The sequence below is a fragment of the Epargyreus clarus genome, unplaced genomic scaffold (assembly GCF_041222505.1).
Source record: "Epargyreus clarus isolate Ecla_fem2 unplaced genomic scaffold, WU_Ecla_fem_2.2 ptg000017l, whole genome shotgun sequence".
NCBI classification, from domain to species: Eukaryota; Metazoa; Arthropoda; class Insecta; order Lepidoptera; family Hesperiidae; genus Epargyreus; species Epargyreus clarus.
The window spans coordinates 3,138,953-3,164,650 of NW_027332225.1; the positions used below are offsets into that span (position 1 = coordinate 3,138,953).

The window sequence follows — 25,698 nt, forward strand, 5'->3', positions numbered from 1 at the left end:
TAAAATCGATCTTCAATTGTCTCTTTATCGATTTCAATTGTTTATATTGGAATGCCTAGAAAAAGATAGAGGTGATAGCACCCGTAAGATTTACACCGAATGTCAATAAACACTGCAAATATCAGCTAATTTACATCAGTACTGTAAAGTTAATAAATATGTCTTTTGTGTACATCTATTGTCAATTGTCTCCCTCTCCTTAAAATAAGCTTTATATAAGGTTAAGCAAAAGAAATACTCTAGAAAATAATCTGAAGATTAAAGACTGTATCTGCGATAAGTAGAATTCCTTCCTATTCCACTTTTAGTCTCTAATATTACCTCTTACGAGTGTATTAAGTAGCGCAATAAAGCACATCTGTCGCCGGCGACAGATAGTTTAGCGCGAACTTCATTTTTATTCAGTACCATTATATAATTCCCGGGAAAATGTTTCATGTAATATTACTCGCGTCATTTTCCTTTAGGCGACTGTTGTGTAGGTGTTGTGATTCTAGACATCATTAGGTGTACACGATCAGAACATTGTTGTTTGTCTTTGTTGAAGTCTACATAAGTCTTATTATTTTAGTTAGTAGCCTAAATTTACTATGTTCTTATTAAGGAATACTTCTTAATTAAATTAAAGTGATATCAAAACTTATGATTTAAAAGTAAATCGTGTTTCAAATTTAGCAGAATTCTTTAATGTTTATTATAAAGATTTTTTATTCCAGGATTTCTATCGTGGTCTTTGGGTCCTGTTATAATTTAAAGTAGAACTCCTCTTCTTTAATAACGTAAATACGGAATAAAATAACTAATCTAAAATAGTTAAACGATATGTGTACATTTAATACATCAGTTTAGTTGCATATGCACTTGCTATGTCTATTAGATAGGATAATAAATATATTTGAACAGGAACATCACACCAAAGATAACGTAATACGTTCTGAATCGTCTTATTATTTTATCGCATGAGTCTATCAAGTGCTGTAATAGTGCGCATCTGTCGCCAGACAACGACAGATAGTTGAGCGGGAACTACATTTTATTGTTCTTTTAGATATACTCTTAGCGGGCTATATATGTAATATAGTAACTAAATAGGCGGCGTGAACTAGCTGGATGCGGAGAACTGAAGACCGAGCTCAATAGTTTGAATTGCAAGCAGCTATCCGCTGCGGACTAAAGTAGGCTGACGATAATAATTCATTATAATCATCAATATTACATATACCGAAAAATATGTTCTCATCTAATATATATAAAAATCGAATCAACACAAATATCACCAGAAATAACGTATATCTTTCCGAATCGTCTTATTATTTTATCACACGAGTCTATCAAGTGCTGTAATAGAGCGCATCTGTCGCCAGACAACGACAGATATATGAGCGGGAACTTCATTTTATTGTTCTTTAAGATATACTTTTAGTGGGCTATTTATGTAATATAGTAACTAGATATTATTAAGTTGCTTCTATATTATGCTATATTTCTATATAAAATGTATTTTTGTCTTATAATACTAGTGTTCAATTGTGTTTTGGTTTGAAGTACGTGGTAAAGTAACTTTGGACGAATTTCAACTTAGTTCTTAGAAGAAGTAAAGGATTTGTGATAAATTTCAAATAAAACCCCTTTTCTAGATGTAATTATTTACAGATATTCACATGTAATGATAAATCCTAAAATCGGGCTCAGTGGCATGCTTTGGGAGAAGCCAATGTCCAGCAATGGACTGAAGATGATGACGAAAATGGATAATATGGTTGCATTTATCAGGAAGAATGCGTGCTCAATTTCTATTATATATTATAAAAAGAAATGAAATTCGAATCAACACGAACACCACCAGAAATAACGTAATATGTTCTGAATCATCTTATTATTTTATCGCACGAGTCTATCAAGTGCTGTAATAGAGCGCATCTGTCGCCAGACAACGACAGATAGTTGAGCGGGAACTTCATTTTATTCCCAACTTCCCGTGGAAATGTTTAATGTAAGAATTCTTATATCTTCCCTTTGGGGAACGTTGTGTTTCATTTTGCTTAAAACTTTAGTGCTGCTAAAAGTATATGAAATATGTTGATGTTTTTATGTGCTTTAAGATACGTTTTAGTGGGTTGTTTGCGTAATGTATTCGTATGAACTGTAAGTACTTTAATAGCTGTTACATTATATATTATGAGTAGTACTTAATATTTAGTAATGTGGTCGGTACCTTGGACCTCTCACGCTGATGAATCTTCATCCGAACATACATTCATACTTGTAAGTATCATAAATATAACTTAGAAATGCCGCTATCCTCAGGCAAATAATTGTAACGCCTTTGAAAAGTATGTTCCTCTTACCACACCCTTCAAACCAGAACAGCACTGCAGTGCTTAATATTTCTGTTCATCATCATCATCTTCAACGCTTTACTGTCCCACTGCTGGGCGCACCTCTCAGAATGAGAACGATTAGGTCATAGTCCACCGAGCTGGCCAAATGGGAATTGGTATGTGAATACCTTAGAAAACTTTTTTTAGATTTCTCAGGTACCTATGCAGGTTTTCTCACAAAGTTTTTCCTTCACCGTTTAAGCATAATACTCAGATAACTTTGAAAAATCAGAGGTAACATGCGTGAAATTTGAGCCTCGGATCCCTCCATCTAGAGGCCGAGTTTTTTAACCACTAGGCTATCACTGCTGTTATTAGGCAGAAATAGGTGTAGTGCCGTCGGAGTCAAACTACAAAAACTTCTACCACCTTAATACCAATTTACAGAGCCATAACATCTGGACTATTAACCACTCTTAGAGTTAAATTTTTCATTTCATTTATTCATGAAGATTATAAAGTCGAAAAATAAGAGCCAAAGTGCTTCTTAATCCTTCACTTTGGGATTCTTTAAACTTTTCGCTGCCCAAACAATTAATCTGTCAAGTATGAAACATTTTACCTTATTAAGCTTTCTTCACTGAAAGTTTTCTTTTAACCAAAAGGATTTATTATTTCAACTAACGCGTATTTAAGAAACTGACTTAATCCGTAGGTACATCGTACACTTTGTCCCTGTAGTTCCAGGACTAGAATAGGGCTACGGTATCCCCTGCCTGTCGTAAGAGGCGACTAAAAGCTTCCGGGGGTGCGGGCGGCAAGAGTCGGCTCGAACCGTCCAGTAAGCGACCCCGGGAAGGACGGCGCATATGTGTGGTCGCATACCGTCGTGAACACCAGATGGCGTAGGAGGAGCGAAAGCTGCTCTCCCAGGGCAGAGCCCGATCGGTGCATCGCGCTTGGAGGACTCCGATTGCATTCCGTCGGAGATCCCGGAGTTCTCCAACAAGCGTTGAGGACGGCCACCGGCGGGATTTTAGTGTGATAAAAATCCCACATAACCCGGCGTCGCACCCACGTCGCCGGGTACCTTTTGAACGTTTCCCCCTCGTTAAGAAAAAAAAACACACTACGGTACATCGTACATATGGGCGGCGAGACCTTTTATAATATATAATATTAATTATTATCATGTTAATTTTGATTGTCAATGTGGAATTAATATTTAGATTAAAATATGGACGACTTCCGGTAGTACTTCAAAACACTTTGTTAGTCATACCAAATAAATTATATGAATTATAATAATATTAAAATATTTATTCTCGTATTTTTAAAACAATATTTTAAATATAATGTTATTTTATTAATAGTTAAATTTATTGTGAATCACGTCACTTGTTATAACAAAACAAGTGATGTGAGAGGGTAGTTCTTACGCTGTTTGTCACTCGAGTAGTATTTAAGTCCACGCGCTGGTAGAGCGTGATTCATTCGCATTTAATCAGTCGTGTAAGCCATTACTCTGCCCGAATTGTAAATAAAAGTGAATAAAAGTGATTCTCATATTAAAGTAGTTTCGTTCAGTTTATTAATAAAGTGCGGTATTGGGCTATCGCCGACATACACTTGGTCTTGTTACAATTTGTTTTACCTGAAAATTTCCACTTCAATCACGTTTTCGTTTAAGACTTGTATTTTTTTTATAATATATTTTATAGTAGCATACGAGCATGTTGTAAGTGGCTACTGTCGCCCATGGACATCAATAATCAACCCCAGATCGGATTATATATTCCTACTTGAAGTCGGGTGCAGACGCTACCACTGAGGACTAAGCCTGACGCCTGGAACGCCTCGAAAAAGTATGTTTCCCCTTACCACACCCTTCAGTTTAGAACACAGCAGCGATTAACACTTATGTTATTAGGCAGGAATAGGTGAGGTGGCGGTGCCGGCACATAATTATGATTTATTGGCACTTCCACAATAAAGTAAAAACTAAACATTCAAAAGATATTTTTATTCCGATAGTAAAGCGGTGGTTGTTAATAAAATTAATACCAAGCACGTTTAGGCATTGAATTCAAATTGTAAAGCAGTGAGACGGTTATAATGGTTTGTTGATAATGACGTGTAAGAAAAAGACTCCCGACTGTAAAAATGTTATTTGCTTTGTATAATTTATATGTTTTAACATTTTAAGACAAACATACCTAATAAATATCCTACACCGTTCCAACTTAGTCTTTATCGACTGACATCGATAATGTACATTACATTACTTCTATTATAATTTACGCCCGTTATTATCAAAGAGTATATCAAATTTTACTCTACCAAAAATCTTAAATTGACAATTTCTTGTAATCACAAATAGATAAAATTAAATCTGTGATAGGAAAAACATCGGATAGATTGATTATTAATAAGGCCTTAGTGTGTCCGCGCCCTTCTTGCCGTCGATAGGTAATATCTCCGCTATTCCTTTAATAAAGCCCTTAAAGAAGCAATTACTGTCTAAGAATGATCTGAAAGTAATGGATCCTAAGAGTAATATGAAAAAAGTTTTAAGCAAATACTTCTATTACAATATTCCCTTGAGGGGTTTGATTTCAAACTAAACGAAGAAAGAATCTTCAAAGATCAGCCGATTGAAATATTTAACGAACAATTTGATGAAATAAGTTACATTATTTTGTCAAAATTATGAGACATTTTTGCGAATATTTTATTATTGGTAAAAGGCATTGAAGCATTTAATGAAATAACAATCATATTTATGTAAAAAGTTCTTAGAGCAAAAGGCTTAAAAAGAACCCCAAGTACAGAAACTTTTAGAGGCAGCCAACTTGTCTATTACGATGTTTTTAACATGATATATTATGATGAAGTTTTTAAGTTTTTTTATCTAATTTATTGAGCTTCGTAACCTTATATAGGCGTCCTGAGTATCGATCCACATAACTCTTGCCCTACTTTACAATAGAACTTTAGTAAAACTGCACATCACATAAAGTACGCATGCACTTTTAAATAGGAACATTTTCTGAATAAGATATATGGCTGGGCATTTAAAAAAATGATATCTAAACAATTGTGAAACATATTTTTTTAAATCTCAATACTAAGTATCACAGGTGACGGAAAATACAGCATAAAAGTTTAAACTGAGTATCCCACAAAGTCAGGACTCGAAATTCTTCGAAAAAGGTTTTTAAAAGAAAATAATACGAAATGAAAATAAAGTTTCGATCAGAAAATCCTGAAATAGAAACTTCTTAAGCTCGGCACCCTCATTTAGGCATCACCCATGTCGACCCGGGTGACACCCCAATAAAGTATGAAACAAGTTCCAAATTGAAAAAGAAATCCCGCGCCACATGCAAATACTGGCTACAATATTGCAAAACTCCTCGACACTTGGTTTGAACGAAGTTTTTATGGATTAACTGTGCAAGTTCTTCGAATATTTCTCCACTTGCAAATATAAGTTGGGAACTATGAAAATACGGAGTTGTATGCGGTAAAAGTTGCAAGCATCGACATTGTTTAGGATTTAGGAAAGCTTTTTCAGTTTTGTTTCGTTGTTTTGTTTCAAATGGTGCGAATTTGGAGTTTTGTTTTATGAACATTACGTAATACGGAGTATAACCGTTCGTGTGTAATACTTAGTTGCGTAAAGTCATTTTATAAAAAGACATTTTATGACAAAGTGGGATTCCTGAGGTTGGTCACATATTAATTGGTACCCTTGTAGACTAACTGACTTACTAAGAAGACTGCGTATTTATTTGCATTAACGAAAATTGCACTCATAATATAAAACTTTATTTTATTTTCTTTTGTTAACACATTAAACGCACATATGAGTTCTCTATTAAACCCGGTGTGTAAAATCCACATCTGGCCGGCATAGCAACTAGGCATTTAAACTTTAATCCACCTGATGATTAGAGGTCACCATCAGGAAGACTCACTCATTTTCTCCTTAAATTTAAAGAAATCTTTCCAAAATTAACATTATAATTTGAAACTAACTTCAAAGCTCAAAATAGCTAGTTTTTAGGTTCAATATACGAGTAGCTACATAATAGAAGATACTATAGATCATCCTAGTGCACTTTCCTTGTGACCGGCTGACCGATCGATTACGTCACGTGCCCCAGAAACGTAAGGTGAGGCGGTGGTACGATCAGCAAAAAGTCAGCTTACTGTAATTTTATTAGAATGTGAGACGGGTGTAAAAGAAAAATGGCTTTTAAGAATTATTTTAAGAGTTAAGTACATTTTAAAGAGGTCCTAATGTGTTTAAGCTCTGTTATAACTAATTGTAATGTTACGCACTTCTGTGTTCTAATTTAAAGGATAATAAAACCAAGGGTTTTTTCATAAATTTGAAATAGGAAATGACAATATAATCCACCCAATGGTATGTGGTTACTGCTATAATCATCTGTAATCATCCTCAGATAAGATAAGGGTCTTACGTAAGCATATTTATTAGGAAAGCTAAGGTTAGTCTCGGATGCGTTGCTACCTCTGAAGAATAAGCTGAAATTTGGATAAGTATGTAAACCCTATTGATAGGGTTCATCTATATGCGATCACATCATCACGTTATATCGCATATAGCATCCAAAAGTAACTGTGACTAGCGCTCAAACATAGTTTGTTTAGTTTGATCACTACATTTAGCTTGAAAAACAGCTATACAGTCAGTCGATTCTAAAAGTAGCATGTCTGCTGTGGACCTTACACGAGGCGTTCTAATTTGGACCTCATTTTCGGCGGGTCTTAGGTAGGATACCGATCCCAATTGGAGTTGATTACAAATGTTCACTCGGCCTCTAAATCGAGGGATCCGAGGTTCAAATCTCAGGCGCGCACCTCTGATTTATCGAAAATGATGTGCTTATTAGAAACTAATTATCACTTGCTATAACGGCGAAGGAAAACATTGTGAGGAAACTTATACGTCCAAAACCGGAACCAAGCAACGCTGAATAAGTTATCGAACTACAAAATGTTCTACCACCTTCAAATATATTAAAATAGATAGCCGGCATATTACTGGTTAAAACTGTAATATTTTTATAAAAAGACTTGTGCTGGCTGACTGAGTGATTCATCATCGCAAAGCCTTAACTATTGAAACTAGAAATATAAAATTTGGAAAGTGGTTTTATGGAGTGGTTTTCACCCAGGAGGGAGTTTTGATATTCTACCCCTGAGGGGATGAAATAATAAATGAAAATTTGTTTTCCAATTCGCTGATTTTGACATACTTCTAAAATTAAATTTAACTTTCAGCTTAAAAATTATAGAACACCGGTTACATAGTTTTTGGAAAATCAACCCTTTAAGAGTTAAATAATGTGAAAGCTCGTAGTTGTATAACACATTTAGCGAGTAGGTGTTAGGCAAACACGTGTTCCATGACAAATGATCGCAATTTACCCTATCCGTCGGGGTTGATAGGTAAATATTTACTCTCTGTGTTTTCCGTCTCCGTACCCCATTAATGTCGGTATTGTGTAGGAAAAGAATTTCGTCTATTGATATGTTTATTTATGGGCATAAAAAGGTATCTGGCTGTCATTATCAACCTTTTACAGGCAGATTTTCAGTACGAAAACGTGATCGCCTATATTGGCTAAGTAAAAATTGGCAGTATCTCGCCTTTCAGAGTATTGTGCACATATTTTTAGACAACTGCAGAGTTTTTCGCACGTATATGTGTCTCATTCTTTAGTACGCCCTGCAGCCCAAATGACTTCACGAATTTTAACATATGAGGTGTTGAATACGGGATGTGGGAGTGTCAAATGCTATTCTTTTAAACCGTCGGGCTTTTATTTTTATGATAATTATAGTCCGCCTCTGAATATAGAAATGAATCTCGTCGCCATAGAAAATTGCATGACTACACCTGCTCGCAACAACTATAGAGCGAACTAGCAGTTTGGCGCGGATTATACTAGTTTTAGTATCTTCCTCATTTTTTGTTGTCCCTACAAACAGTAGCGAGTTCTAATCGTCCAAATAGGGCTGCGATAAATCGAACGCTTCGATAGGGCTCGAGGGGTTTTATTTAAGGGCTTCGCGGGGCCAATTAGATCGATCGTCCGTGATTCAGATAATTTGTGTTAGCTTTGTTAGACCTTCATTAGGAATATTAGTGTACTTACTTGATACTGCTTTATTACAAGAAAGAAATAATTATAAATATAAAGGTAACCTCTGTGGTTCAAATTTGGCGACATCACTGTCACACCTATTTCTTTCTATTACCAGCTGTGTGAAGCGTTGTTGTGTTTTAGTATAAAGGATGTGGTAAGGGAGACATATTTTTCGATGCATTCCAACTTTGTCCTCTGGGGTAGCGCCTCACTGACCGACCTCAGGTGGGAATACGTTCTTGTCTGGGTTGATTGCAGACATCCATGGGCGGCAGTAGCCACTTACCATCAGGTGAACTGTATGCTCGTCTGCTACTTCTATATTTATATATATATAAAAAATATATCTATTTACGCCTGCTATTAATAATCAATCTATCCAACATTTACTTACACTTGACATTGTCTAGTATGAATACATTGTCAAATGTTGAGGTTAAGTAGGGAACTCATTGGATAGAAAAATGGGTCCCTTGTTATCAACCGGCATCCATAGCTTATACTCTTCCGGTGAAATGCAGAACTGCTTTATGCTATTAAGTACCGGTGGTACCTCCCCGGACGAACCCTATTGGCTCTACCACCTTTCAAATCTTTCTCTTGTATACAATATTAAAAGATTTATTTTCAATCTTTAATCTTTTTAAAAATAAAACTAAATTTTACCTTCGTATGATCTTCGTATAATGATACCTTCGTATCTCTAACGGATTATTTCTAAGATGATTATCCGATTTTCTAGAATTTCAGTTAATTTAAAGTATCTATTTCTAGTATTAAAGCGGTTATAGCGTTTTACTATTTATGTGCATACTAGAAATTGTGATATATCGTCTTTAAAAAAAAAAAAAAAGAAAAAGAAAGTACTTGAATACATTAAGAATTAATGGGCCTTAATCATTCGGAGTTGGTTCTATTTAGGTGATCAACTTTAAATAAAACCCCTGTTCTATTCGTATATGGATTTGGCCACTGTGTCCATGGGTAGCACTTACCATCAGGTGGCTAGTTTGTTACTTAAATCTTTTAAAAAATGCTTTGCAATTTGAAAGAGACGTTTTCCCATCAGTGCGACGAAAAAGGCTTACAGTTCACCCAATATTTACCTTGCTTCACCAAAACCACCTTTTAGCAACATCAATAGTAAATAGGGCAGCCCCATTCAAAGTACGGTATCAATAATTCACCGGTTATTTGTCAAGCGGATCAGAAAAAGCACTTACTGAAACGTCGATATAATCTGCTGAATCATGATAGGTTTCGGATCACTTTCGGATCAAGTATCGGATCACGTTTCGGATCATGATACGATACGATATCGAGATCAGAACTGAGATTTACTAATTGAAATGACTGAGGACGACTTTTTGAAATCCTGTCGCACTTTCGAATTGACGTTTATTATTTCGTTCATTAAAATAACGAAAATAGTACGAGTATAATTGCGTAACGGTGAGCAGAATTTATTCATAACAGAAATAAATCCAACAAGTCTAAAAGCGTTGCGGATAGCTTATTTGGTAATTCACTAGAAATAAATTCAACTTGTCTAAAGGCGTTGTGGATAGCTTATTTGGATTCAACAGATCAACTCATAATAATATAAATATTGCATGTGACGCGCGGCGGAGTGATCACCATACCGGTCTGATACGCAAAGGCTTAATTCCCAATCAGACAGATATATTTTTTATACTATACGAGGAGCAGACGTGATCTGATGGTAAGTGGCTACTGCCGCCCATGGACATCTGTAATCAACCCCAGATAGGATTAGATATTCCTATCTGAGGTCGGCCACACATGCGCCGCTACCCCTGAGGACTAAGCTGGAACGCCTCGGAAAAGTCCACAGGTGGTAGAACCCTTTGTGATTCGACTCCAGCGGCACCACCGCCACACGTATTTCTACCTAATAACAGCAGTGTGGCTGGTGTGGATAGCCTAGTGGTTAAAAAACGCGGCCTCTCGATCGAGGGGTCCGAAGTTCAAATCCCAGGCACGCACCTCTGATTTTCAAATTTATGTGCGTATTAGAAATTAATTATCACTTGCTTAAACGGTGAAGGAAAACATCGTGAGGAAACCTGCATATCTGAGAGATTTATAAAAAAAAATCTTAAAGGTATGTGAAGTCTACCAATACGCACTTGGCCAGCGCGGTGGACTATGGCCTAATCCTTCTCATTCTGAGAGGAGACCCATGCCCAGCAGTGGGACAGTAATGGGTTGATGATGATGATGAACAGCAGTGTTAGGCGCTGCTGTGTTCCGTTTGGAAGGGTGTGGTAAGGGAGACAGATATCTCAATGGATGTAAAACAAGGATTCTATTCGAAGTCTACAATTACTTTGGTACTTCTGGATACTAAGATGACTGCCCATAAGTCTAATATCCACACTATTTTCCTTCCACATAAATAAGAAAAAATCTCACGGTAGACATACGTAGGTGAGGCGGTGGTTCCTCCATACTTACATACATACTTGTTCATACACTTACATACTGGTTACATACTGATTCTACCAACTTGGTCTTACCAATACTACTAGTAGAAGTACTACTCGTAGTATAATACTGTTACTAATAGTAGACTACTATGCGTATACTTCTAGTTTAACGTAACTGTTCCCTGAAGGGTCGATACTTTAGATCAAACCATTGCTATTGTTGTGAAAATTATGGGCAAAAACATACGTATTACATTTTGCTTTTCCATCAATTCTTAGTGTCTCGAAGTCTTTTTCAATTTTGAATAGAAGTTTTATTTTACTTACAGCATAACAAACATCTTTAATACTTACCAAAAACATCAATACACCCAATCTGCCACGTCATGGTTGGCTGTGTGTTGATCTGGCACATGTAGCAGCCGCGGTCCTCTGCCCTTAAAGGTCGGATGCGCAGCTGCCAGGTCCTAGGGGCGTCCAGGCTGACCGCGTACCGGGAACCCAGGACTGCGCGCTCGTGCATCGTGAGGACTGTTTGGTCTTCTGCTCGCAACCAGCCCACCTGTCAACAAAGTTGTGTTTACAGTTTTTGATTATATAGGTGTATCAAGGGTCCAGTCCACCTGATGAAATGTTATCTTTAAAATTTCAACAAGGAGCTAAAATGCAGTCCATCTGATGATAAATGACAACTGCCGCTTATGGATCTTACTGAGATCGACCATAGAGGACTTACTTACATACTCTCCTTGAGGACTTAGTTAAACGCCGCATTAATGTATCCCTTACCTCATATAAGCCCTTTTTCGCGTTTAAGTATATCTCCCTTCAAACCAAGACGCAACATCGCTCGACTATTTTTTTATAGGCCAGAAATGGGTGTGGTGATGCCTCCACACCTCCTAACCATTAAGTGTTCTACTATATTCAAGACTTTCTTTTTCTTGAAGGAACAAAGTTGTTCTGGTCGAGAGTATTGAATTCTAGGCACCTATATCTTAGAAATAAAATGTATTATTTAATCTAGTAATAATAAATTCTTATATTATCCTCTTTGACAAACATACTAATAATGAATATGATTTCGTATAACTCATACACTAAACAGAAACATAATTCTCAAAGTTTAATCCTCATTACGACGTTTAAACTTTGAGATACGCTGTGTTATGTAAACACGTGCTTAAGGAAGCCGTGGCTTAAAATTAAATACGTAATTTGGCTTAAGAAACCTTGAAAGTAACTTTAATGAAGTTACTAAACTATTTAGGAAACGCTAATAGCTAAGTTAACCTTGTTTGAGATTATTCGTAAATATATCTACTCGTACATAGAAGATACACGTGTCTCTACGCTTCGGATGACACATTAGGTACGTTTACAGTACCCTTAGTATGAGTTTTTACGTTTGTACAAAAATGACTGTTTTTGTAATTGTTTACGTATTTGCCCATACAATTCCAATCAGCGCCCCTAGTGCACTGTATCAGAACTGGTTGGAAATAATTGGGAAATACGTAAACAAAAATAGTCATTTTTGTAAGAACGTAAAAATTCATACTAAGGGTACTGGTACGCTTTGTGGTTCGACTCCGGAAGCACAACCGCCTCACCTATTTTAGCCTAATAACAGTGTTAGCGCTACTGTGTTCTAGTTTAAAGAGTGTGGTAAGGAAGACATACTTATTCGAGGCGTTTCAACTTTGAATTCTAGAATAGCAACGCATTTGTGGCCGACCTCAGGTAACAATCTGATCTTATCTCAGGTTGTTTACAGATGTCTAAATGCGTCAATGGGATCTTAACATCAGGTGGACTGCATGCTCGTTTCTTACAGTTTAGTAACCAACTGATTTTTGATGTTTTCAAACCTTAGAATTTACCGGTCGCACAGTTTAGTGACTAACTGATTTTGGATGTTTTTAAACGTTTACCGGTCGCTGTGACCGATAGCTTTTTGTGCCCTCCATTACAGAAAGCGTATGAAATTTCGATACTAATGGTCACCCATCCTAATCCCGACCTTATCGGAGGTTATTTAACTTTGAAAATCGATACGCTCTACAATCCGCAGGACTATGCAAGCGTATAGCTTTGTAGAATCCTACAACCATGACTAAGTGCATAATTAAAGTATACGCGAAGCCGCGCGCAAAACTAGTTCATGGTTTGTGTAATAGTAGATAAATAATAGATTGTTTGTTTTACTTAAACCTTACCTTTTATTAGACCTATTACGTACAATTACGTTGAGAAAACAAAACTAATAGATACGTACGACGTAACCTCTGGCATTGTTTACTAAGAAAATAGATTTGTTTACAAACTAAATGTGAAAATACAAAGTACCTTAAATGTCAACTGAACTTATTAGTTTACTTTAGACGTTTGTGGTATAATCCACGGATTAAAGGCTTTTGAAATCCAAGATTTGTGGTAGAACAATGGTTTGACTCCGGTGGCGCCGCTACCGCACCTAGTTCTGCCTAATAACAGGAGTGTTAAGCGCTGCTGTGTTCTGGTTTGAAGGGTGCGGCAAGGTGACGTACTTTTACGTGGCGTTCCAATGACCACAGCGATAGCGGTGCATTCGTAGCCGACTTAAGGTATCAATTTAATCTTTTATGGGGTTTATTACAGTGTTACGTATGTCCATGGGTGGCAAGTACTCACTTACGATCATGTGGACTGCATATTCGTCTGCTAGTCCTACATTAATAAAATGCGCTACGCTATACTATACTATGTTACGCTCTGTAGCATTACCATGAGTTGGCATAGAAACGCCACTATAGAAATTGTAAATAGAAAACTATTGTCATTTTGCTAGTGAATAACATAACTACTATCGTTACGGTATTTCTTGACAACGTATGTCAATTTGTATGGCAATAGATCATAATGACATTCGCTAGCGATTTGATTTCGATAGGTTTTTTACGTATCGAGTTACGTCACTACGGATTTTAGTTCTACGAGTAACCACCAGAGGCGCTGTACAATTTTTCATACATTTATTTTACGCAGTCGCTAGCGAGTAATACTTTTGTAAACTCATGGTAGTCCTACTGTTCTGCTGTTTTGAAAGGCGTGGTAATATATAGGTATCTGAAGCATTCCAAGTTAGATTTCAAAATTAATAACGTATTGCCGACATCAAGTTAGACACTAATGTTATGTGAGGTTTTGACTTACGTCCATAGAAGGCTTCACTATTAAATGTTCATTTGTTATTGGTACAACATACAAAAATTGCAAATAAATTGGAACGTAGAATACTATATCTTATATATAAAATTCTCGTGTTACAATGTTAGTTACCGTACTCCTCCGAAACGGCTTTACCGATTTTCACCAAATTTTATACGCATATTCAGTAGGTCTGAGAATCGGCTACTATCTATTTGTCATACCCCTAAGTGATAAAGGTTGTTCACCCTTAACATTTTTTTATTTATATAGCAACACAACGTTTGCCGGGCCAGCTAGTATTTCTACAAAGAGACGCGAAGTTATTTACAAAACACAAACCAACTGAAGCTTTTAAAGCATGCATATGCGTCGTGAATTTTAATGCTGTCATGCATTCGATGTGGAGACTGGCTTGGTAGGTTTTTGTAGGTTTTAGTGGATGATGGATGCGCCAATTTATTGTCAAAAAGAATAGGGTTTTTGATTGCGTTGTGTATTTTTAAATGACAAAGAAATGTATGTGGACTGAGCTACTAAGCTTTCCGTGGCTTGGGAGTTCCCTAGTTCTCAAAGGTTTGTGAGGTCTACTAATACTTGATAGTAAGTAGCCACTGCGACGAATGAACGTCTGTAGTCAACTCCAAATACTATTGGAGTCGACGGACCAATAACTAAATCGGAATGCCTTTTTTAAGTACCTGTCCCTGCTTGGGTTCCTCTCAGTCACGGAGGCAGAGGAAAGGATATGCCAGACTCCTACCGACATAAACCTCACTGTGTTTCTCTGGACGGCGTTTGTAGGGACGGATACCGACAAAACTCGGTTGCGGTCTCAATGGTGTTTGCATAAGTGTTTCTCCCTAACCACAACCTTCAAATCATAACACTGCTGCGCTTAACACTTTCACTATCTTGAAATAGGTATGGCGTTATAGTAAACATATTAATATGTAATTAATTTCACTTTTAGTTTTTTTTTATAATATAGGACACCATTTACACCCTTCAAACCAGAACACAGCAGTGCTTAGCACTACTGTTAATAGCGAGAAATAGGTGTGGCGGTGATGCCGCCGGAGTTGAACCACGACGGGTTCTATCACCTTTAACTTTTTGTGTCCCTCCCTTACCACACCCTTCAAATCATAACACTGTAGCGCTTAACACTTAATCTTGAAGTAGGTATGACGTTATAGTAAACAAATTATGTTACTCATTCTACTTTTAGATATTCATATTATTAATTTCCTGCGCAGAGCCACCTCCGTATTTCGATGTTTATCCAAGAAAATATATCCTAGGATTTTTTGCGAGGGACTTCAAATGTTTATTTTTAACTCCCAGGAAAAATAACAACCCTTTCCTTAAAGACCTAAAAATATACTCGTTATTACTGGATTACCATCCCTCTTAGCGATGATGGAAAAATAGACTTTCCTTTAATATTCTTAATGGATTTTTATTTCCTGAATCTAATAAGTACTGTATGTCCGTGGGCGGCAGTAGCCACTTACCATCAGGTGGACTGCATGCTCGTCAGCTACTCCTATAGTATAAAAAAAATCAAAAGATCTGCTACAACTACACAAAGATAGATTCATAATCCATTAGACCACGCAAAGCAGTAAACTGGCACACGATCCTAATTCAGAACCGTTCTGAAAGGGGCACGACAGTTTCGGACTCTAAACACGTTCAAGCCAGAAAGTTGCCCGATTTTTAGGCATTGTGTTTGTAAAAGAATGGAGCCAATGTGTCTTTTATAGTGCAACTGTAGCAAAGGAAGTAAACTGCAAGATAGAGATATTATTTTGTTTTATTTGAACGTGGTAACTTCGCCAGCGGTAGATTGTGGCCTAAAACCCCTCAAACTGAGAGGAGACCCTTGCCCAGTAGTAGGATAATAGAGTGTTGACGACGACGTTATTGTTAAAACCCTTTGTGGTACGACTCTATAGGCATCACCACCACACCTATTTCTAATGACAGTAGTTTCAAGCGCAACTGTGGTCCGATTTTAAGGATGTTGTAAAGGAGACACACTTATGCGTTCTAACTTAGTTTCACAGGAGTAGCCACATCTATGGCTGAACTCTAATGGATCTTTAAACCCCAGATAAGCTGGGGTTGATTACACATATTTATGTATTTTTTTTTAATATTTATTTTACTTCATAACGTGTGTTACATTAGTAAGTGGCTAGCCTCCTTTTAAGCACGCAGTGCCTGTATTAGGAGCCTCCGCTCTTCCGAGAACAGTATAAACTTATGAAATATAGTACAATAATTATTTTAAATGAATTTACCTATTTTAACATTAATTAATAACATTAGTATTCTTGTCTAGTATTCTTGCCTAGTATTGTGTGTGTGTGTGTGTGTGTGAGTGTATGCATGTAATGTATTATATATTTAACGTTACGTGGACTGCTAGTTCAATTTTAAGATATAAGATCATTATTTCTCTTTAAGAATTACAAAATAAAAACAGAAAAACATCTTAATAATAAAATTATAGAAGATTATCTTATTAATAGAACATTTATTACATTAACATCTTATTAATAGGATTATAGAAAGGCATACAGAAAAACAAATAGCCTTTGCTTAACTAAATGCGTTACAATTATAATTTACTGGAGCTGGGTAGAAGTCGAGAACGTTGATTATATTATTTTATGATCACAAATGTGACTCCACTCTTTCGGAACAAACTAGTCACCTCATATGTCGCCTTCAGTCATAGTGTAGTGTCAAAAAGCGTCAAATTACAGTCCATTATTCCTTAACTCACGCCGGTCTGATTTGAAACTGGGACAAGTTCCTAATTCTCAAATGCTACACCTGCGGAATTTTGAAATCTGAACACATTTGCGAACAAGACGCAGCATTTTTATTTTCAAGCATTGTATTCCTGGAAAGTCAAAGCTAAAGTCAAGAAAATTCCGTCTGACTTTTACTCCGGTTAAAGAAATTCCTACATGTGACGCGTGGACGAATTTAATTTGTGTGTGTGTATTGTGGATCATATGTGGTTGTACGCTGCTGATAAATTAAAATTTAACTTGCAGATATCATAGATATTTTCCTACCAAAGTAATATCGCAATTCATTTTCAATATAAGTTTAGAAAAATATAAAACTCGGATTCGAACACAGGACAGAATATGTGCACCGACTTCTTCAAGATTTATGAATCAATTTAAATGATTAAATAAAGGTGAATTAGTAGATAAAAAGGCAAACGATAAACTAGTTTCAAATTGCAAACACACATCTGATTTTTAAAACGCTTTTATTAGCTTGGGTTGTATGTATATATGTAACAATGTAACGATATCTTTGAACCCCATTTCTATGCACTTTAAACTTTCAGTTTCATTCAAAATTTTGAAGAATTATCAAAATCCGATGACAATACACGATTTTAAAAAAAATGTACCATTATCTTTATCTACATCCTCAGGATTAACGATATTTGAAGCGAGATTGTTCGAGTGCCTTAGAGAAACTTCATCGCAAAGTTACTAGATTGCAACAATTATTGCTAGATTGCAGCAATTGCTTTTTAGTTTCAATAACTGTTATAGCGTGATTTGTAGTTTTGAAAATAATAATGTGATTCAAAGTTGTCTTCGTGCGAAAAATTCTATAAAAAGGAAATGGTACTCAAAGATGTGCGAAGTCTACCAATTCGCACTTGGCCAGAGGAGAATTTTCATCCTCGAATAAAAACAATATAAAACTATTATACACATATTCCTCCTTCGCAGTATTTAGACAAAGTAACAGTAATCTCTTATTACCTGCTAAGGTTAATTGTTACAAAGAAAAAGGTTTCGAATATCCAGATACAGTGGAACAGAAAATAAAAGACTGTTAAAGATGGTATAATTATTGTGTTTTTCCCGTAATCCCCTGAGGAAAATTTGGGCCGCTCATATAATATGTACCGTAACACATAATAAAAGAAACTATACAATATATTTTGAAGACAGAACCTTTCGTGGTTCAACTCCGATAGTACCACCGCTACACCTATGTCTGTCTAATAACAATAAGCAGTGTTAAGCGAAGGTAGGAATATCTAATATTACCTGGGGTTGATTACAGATGTCCATAGGCGGCAATTGCCGCTTACCATCACATGGATTACGTCATGCTCGTCTGCTACTCCTATATTATAAAATGAAAACGTGTTAAAAAGTACCTAATACATAAATATATAGTATAATATTACGGTAAAATATTTGTTTAACAATTTTGAATAGACCTTTTAGTGCACCAACAAATTGGTGATTATTTCAATTCAAAGCAACAAACATCAAATAAACCCCAAACAATACTAACATTACAATGAATTTCCCCACAAATTGGGAGAATTATTGTAGTGGAGGCAATTAGCGGAACAAAAGAAAACTATCGTAACTGTATTGTTCTTACTTCGCGTTGTCTTGTCAGTCAAAGAACCCCGTTTTCCTTCCTTTCCTTAATTAGTTTGATTCCTGTAATAAGTTTTGCTATCCAATTTTACATCGTGAGTTATAATGATTGACAGTCTAAGATTAGTTTTAACGAACTTTATAAAAATAACTCAAGGTCGATTCACCAACAACCCATTATCGTCCCACTGCTAGGCACTGGTCTCCTCTTATAATGAGAAGGATTAGGCCAATTGCGTATTGGTAACTTCACATATCTTTGAGATTTTTTTATATAAAATCTCTCAGGTGTGCAGGTTTTCTCACGATGTTTTCCTTCACCGTTTAAGCAAGTGATAATTAGTTTCTGATACGCACATAATTTTGAAAAATTAGAGGTGCATGCTTGGGATTTGAACCTCGGACCCCTCGATCGAGAGGCCGAGTTTCTTAACCTATTGGTTTATATAAAGACAATAATGACGTTAATTTAGGGTTCCGTACTCAAAGGGCGACAGCCGAATCGATAACCTAGTAGTTAAGAAACTCAGCCTTGATTTTTCAAAATTATGTGCGTATTAGAAATTAATTATCCCTTGCTTATACGGTGAAGGAAAACATCGTGCGGAATCCTGCACACCTGAGAGATTTTATATAAAAAAATCTCAAAGGTGTGTGAAGTCTACCAATACGCACGTGGCTAGTGCAGTGGACTATGGCCTAATCTTTGTCATTCTGAGAGGAGACCCGTGCCCAGCAGAGGCACTATTGGGTCGATGATGAAACTAAACACTACTATTATTAGGCAGAAATAGACATGACCATGGTGCCTCAGGAATCAAACCACAAAGGGTTCTACCACATCCAAAAATGATCCAAAAAGTATGACAGGACAAACATAATAATAAGGATTTTGGGTCCTCAAGGGAAATTAGTATTTTTCGTCCTTAATCTCAGAGTTAAAATATTTCAAATTATTTTCTTTATATTTAGTTTGTGAATAAGAAATCGTAATAAGAAAACTTCTGTAATTTCAAGTAAGCTTTACTTAAATTTTAGGTAACGGTATAATTTATTGCAGTATCTTGGGAGTAGGAGCTTTAAGCTTATGAATATATTAGCTGTGCTTCTTAGATTTTCTTATCACTATTTTGATAAGACTATTTGAGATTCCTTGAACTCATTTTATGTATTTTTGTGGCGTTTTTAAGGCTTTTTTTCTATAGTATAAGAGTAGCAAACGCGCTTGCAAACCACCCGGTAAGCGGACAATTTATAAGATACATAAAATGTATGAGATTTATGAGACATATGTTGATATAACATATAAAAATTATGACGCCAATAAAGTGCTTTAAATACGTAATCTGAAGATTACAACTACTAACAAGTTAAATGGTAAAAACAGATTTATTCGTGTATCAACTAGGTAATCTGTTATATCTAGGTAAGTCTCAGATTATCGTTTAAGCCCATTGTAATGTTAAAAAGGATTTTGTATAGAAGTTTTAGGTATGCGATTGTACAATAATTTATTCTTCTCATAGCAAAAATAGTTAACATCAATATGTTATGTTATTCAGTCAGTTAAGAAATAAATTTACCAAAATATTGGAGTTTACTCCTTAAGAAACGATTTGAGTTATAAGGCCCGGTACGGAAATTTTATGAGGAGTAAAATCAAGTGTAACACGAAAAGTTGAGGCGTTACGTAGAAAGAGACAAACATATATATCCACACTTTACGCGCAACACCAGTGAAGTCACTGAATAGAAATGTCATAATTTTTTTAACTGCTTATCTACACTATACATATAAGAATCTATTGAACAAAATTCAAAATTATGTATATGTTTCTTATATTTATTGAACAGTGTTTTGTGTTCGCTCTAGGCTTAAGCCTCAAGAGTAGCGGCGCATCTGTTGCAATCTCAGGTATATCTAATCCTATCTGAGGTTAATAGCAGATGTCCATGGGCGGCAGTAGCCACTTACCATCAGGTGCACTGCTACTACTATATTTAGTTACTGTGCCCAGAAATCATATATTCATCATCAATCCATTACTGTCGCTCTGCTGGGAACGGGTCTCTTCTTAGAAAGAGATTTTGCCATAGTTCACCGCGCTGATCAAGTGCGAATTGGTAGACTTCACAAATCATTGAATATTTTTATTAAAATTTCTCAGGCATGCAAGTTTTCCCACGATGTTTTCCTTCACTATTTAAGCAAGTGATAATTAATTTCTAATACGTAGATAACTTTGAAAAATCAAAGGTGCCTGGAATATTACCCGCGGACCCTTCGATCGGGACGCCGAGTTTCTTAACCACTAGGCTGTCACTACTTCATATTTGAAACCATACATTACCAGCTAGCATTTTACTATCTGCTAACGATATACAATTCAATCAATACACCTTACAATTTTATTTCCACATGAAAAATTTTTCCAATAATAACACAGTGTAAGTAGAGCACAAATGTTTGTTCCCAGTTTATTTAACGCAAGGACATTTTAGATTTGTTTATATTTTGAATTGCCGAGAAATGGTCGGTTCAATTTCACTTGCCTTGTTAGATCGTATGTATGTGAGGGTTAAATTTTATTAATTATAGTGAATATGAAGCCAGTTAAACCCAACCGATTTACTACGTTTCTAAAGGCTTTTAACATAGTTTTTTTTCGGAAAATTCATCCTTAAAGAACTAAATTAGGGATAAGCTGACACAGAAATAATTGTAAACTAAACTTAAACACATTATTGAAAGTTTGTAATACGATTTACGGATATTTACGGGTATCACAGATTTACGGGTAGATGCAGGACTAGATTGAAGAGGGTTAAGTGCGCCAGGTAAAATGCAATTTTTTGAGTATCTAAAACGTCGCTAACTATAGTGGAAAAATGACAAGTATATCTCCCCACAGCCTTATCATAGATTTGAGTCTTACGTGAAGTCAGCCACAGATTCATTACTAACCATGAGTAAGTTCACCACCACCGCCACACCTATTTCTACCTAATAACAGCAGTGTTTAGCGCTGCTGTGTTCCGCTTTGAAGGGTGTGGTAAGGGAGACAGACTTTTCCGAGGCGTTCCAGCTTAGTCCTCAGGGGTAGCGGCGCATCTGTGGCCGACCTCAGGTAGGAATATCTAATTCTACCTGGGGTTGACTACAGATGTCCATGGGTAGCAGTAGCCACTTACCATCAGGTAGATTGCATGCTCGTCTGCTACTCCTATATTATAAAAAAAAAAACTTTCAAAAGTTTTCGATAGGTATCCCTTATCTACCATACCATACCATATTTCTCCCTTACCATATCCTTCAAGCCAGATAACAGCAGCGCTTAACACTGCAGAAAGTATTCTTAAAATTTCACCCCAAAGCGACTAAATTAGGGACAACAGCTGTCACAGAAAAAATAGTCAACTAAATTCCCGCAATATATCAGCAGTCAGCGCTCTGTAGTTAGTAGTTAGGAACTTTAGCACTTTGCTTGAAATATAACCCGCACGATGGCCAAGCGTTAAACACATTATTGAAAGTTTGTAATCATCCCATCCATTATTTGGGGAAGTTTAGCAAAGTTATAAACTGTCAGTATGTGCTTGGTTGACTGACAGATAATTTTAGCAACTAAATTATGTTATGCATTAGAGATTGATTATATTAAGGCTTGGGTTAATCACTTGTTTACTATCAAAGTTATGATAATCTTATATATAAAATTCTCGTGTCACAATGTTAGTTACCGTACTCCTCCGAAACAGCTTTACCGATTTTCACCAAATTTTATAGGCATAATCAGTAGGTCTGAGAATCGGGTACTATCTATTTTTCATACCCCTAAGTGATAAAGGTTGTTCACCCTTAACATTTTTTTTATTTATATGGCAACACAACGTTTGCCGGGTCGGTCTAGTATTTTATAAGATAATATTTCTTTTTACTTAGAAATTGATTTTACTCAGTAATATTACCTACTAGTTTTTATCCGCGGCTTTCTTCGCGGTCAGAGGTTGATGACATCGAATAGTGAATGGAACCTTAAAAGTTGTTTTTATCTATCCCTCAGGACCAGGACTGTTTTTCGGGATAAAAGATAAACAATGTCCTTTTTACACGCTTTATATTAGCTTCACTTATATGTTTGTCAGTGAGTAACTCCGTTTTTCAGTAGAAAGAGATCAACATACATCCTTATCTTACCCTGCATGTATGAAATAATGAAATAGAATACTTCTCTACTTTTTAGTTTATTTTATCATAAAAGCGTGTTTTTGGAATCCTTGACAACATGTGTACAAAGTTTAAAGACAATCGGTTAGGTTACTATGAAATGTAAGTTTTCTTTAATAATATAAGAGTAGCAGACGAGCATGCAGTCCACCTGATGGTAAGTGGCCACTGCCGCCTATGGACATCTGTAATCAACCCCAGATAGGACTACATATTCCTACCTGAGGTGTGCAAATGTAGCAAACATACAAACAAACACATTCGCATATTTTTTTGTTTTTTCATTTTGTTTTTTTCCCAGTTGTAGGTAGAACCGTGCCCAAAAAATAATAAAAGGGTTGCATTCCCATGTAATGTACTAGAAAATAAAGATTTTTTTTTTATCTTAAACATAATATCTACAAGCGAAACTAATTTAGATAGGAATTTTAGTTACGTCGGTAGGTAAACATCAAATGCGGTTAACATCGTGATGTTACGTGTTTTGTTCATGTGGTGGTCGTATTTCAGGCGAAGTGGGAAAGTTCCGAACTACAGAGCGACTGACTCGCTGAAATTTATTGCGAAAATTTCATTGACTATTTTCAAGGGTGCAGACCAACTGCTGTCAGACTTGAATGTGGTTAACATTAATCTAACAAAAATCTACCCTTGCAATAGAAGTGCCATTTTTTTATTATTCTCAAAGAGACGAAGAAAGAATAAAATAACTTACTTTCTACCTCAATAAGTAAAAAATGTTTTTGAATTTTGATAGGCATTGTAAAATATAAACATATAAACATACGTATTATGCTATTAATACCCCAGGCATTTTCCCACTTGTAGGTAGCTCCATGCCCAACAGATATGAAAAGGGTTGAATTACTATGTTCTAGAAAATAAAGATAACCATACGATTGAAATTTTAATCAACCGAGCTTTAGAAAGCTTAGTCACTAAAACCATTATTTATGAATCAAGTTAGATAATAATTCTGTTATTGTATGAATAATAAAATTGCCCGTTACAATAGATAAACCAAACCAAACCAAAACTTTTATTAAATTACAAGGACAGTTATTGATTTTTGGTAATGGTACATTAGGTTAATCGAAATATCACTAACATTTGGTAATCAATTTCAAAAGTAATCAGGAGCCCATTGAACGCAGCTCCAAAACTAATTATTGTGTATAAGTTCCCCGTACGGAAGGGTCTGACCTCATTTATCATAATATTTAGGGCTGTTTACTAGCATAATGTGATGACTACGCAAATTAATTCATGGTTATTTGAAAAAATCAATTCTAAAAGGGTAGCAAACGCATCTGTACCTAAACTTAGGTAGGACTCTAATCCTATCTGGGATTGATTACAGATGTCGATGAGCAGAAGTAGCCACTTACCATCAGGCCTAATGCATGCTTGTTTGCTACTCCTATTTTATAATATAAAAAGTGCCAAATTCCGAGAAGAATTTAAGAAATTAGCGTAGCGACGGTGCCTTATGCATCAATCCACAGAGTTGAAAATTCAAAAAAATATATAAGTGCCATAGTGACTCACGAATCAAGACGAATTGATCCGATCGTAAGCGTATAAATAAAAGAACGCCCTAATAGTCCAAAATACGTTCCTCTAATAACTAAGTCAGTAATGACCTGTATCACGATATTGGTCATTAAACATCCACTATGGAACAAATGTTAGCGGTAATGGCCTTAAATGGATATTACAATTTATATCGGTTGAAACAGACCAGATTATTGAGCTCCAGAGACTCATTTTAGGAGCTATGTTTAAAGGGTTCGCTGGGGGATGGATATTATAATTGATTTTTGTAATATGCTGTATGATGGATAATAACTATTATGAAATAAATATGGTGGTATTATGATATTGTAAGGTCTCATTTATTATTATACCTTACTGCGTTAGTTTAACATTATAAAAATAAATAAAATTAAAATTAGTTTAAAACCTTTCACTCGAAAAATAATGCTGGCCACATATTTAATTGGCCGTAACGCTGTATTCGTGATTTAAAAAAACAAAAGTGGATTATGGCGGGAAACGGCAGATGTCACGGACGATATTTGTGGAGGTCTTGGAATTAATTAAAAATAATTAGCTGGATTCAAGTCTTTCATTGGAGATACCCCAACAATATGAATATCTACTCAATACTGCATGATTTTTAGGAAATATTTTATCACTCTGTACTACGTTGTGTTAGTCTAATCACATAAACATATTAATCATTTATTGATCAAGGTTTTTGTATCGTGATGAAAATCAGGCCCGGACCTATGGGGGGCAAGCCGGAAGCGGCAATTTTCAGTTGTCGCCTCGCCTAAAAGAATTGAATATCCGGGGCTGATGAAAAAGCAAGTTTGATTATACAGGGCACACCTTCTCACGTAAACGAGAAGTTCCATCAACTTTAACAGCTGTTTGGCAAAAATAAATGAATGACAACAAAATAGTTTTTTTTTTAAATTTAATATAATAAAACATACCCTAAATTAATTGTAATTTATTGTGTAACGTTTAGGATTTTTTTTAAAACTTTAAAGTTACAATATATTTTAAAATGACAATGTCATCAAAGCTTATATGCATTAATTAACAGACGTAAATGTGTCTATTTTTTATTTATTTTAAATTCAATTTCTGACAACACTTCGGGTTTTCAACAAACTTTTCAACGGTACATACAAATACTGAATCCATGATTCACTTACGTAAATACGTGCATAAATGTTGCACATGTCACATTTTTCAGCGAATGCAAACACGTTACACCCGCCATCAATTACCGAATACAAACGAATACGTGTAAATATGAATAAAACTTGGATGAAAACAATGTTCCACTATTCATCAGTTTATTGAAGTCCG

At 35.7% G+C, this 25,698-nt stretch overlaps 1 protein-coding gene across 3 annotated transcripts in view; it reads right to left on the reverse strand.

Moving 5' to 3' along the window:
• LOC140749030 (limbic system-associated membrane protein) overlaps positions 1-25,698 on the reverse strand; it is a 101,835-nt gene that overhangs the window by 48,153 nt on the left and 27,984 nt on the right. For all 3 annotated transcript variants that reach the window (XM_073082034.1, XM_073082035.1, XM_073082033.1), the window contains exon 4: positions 11,308-11,515. In XM_073082034.1, coding sequence (XP_072938135.1) covers positions 11,308-11,515 — 208 coding nt within the window. The remainder of the gene's footprint in view (positions 1-11,307; positions 11,516-25,698) is intronic.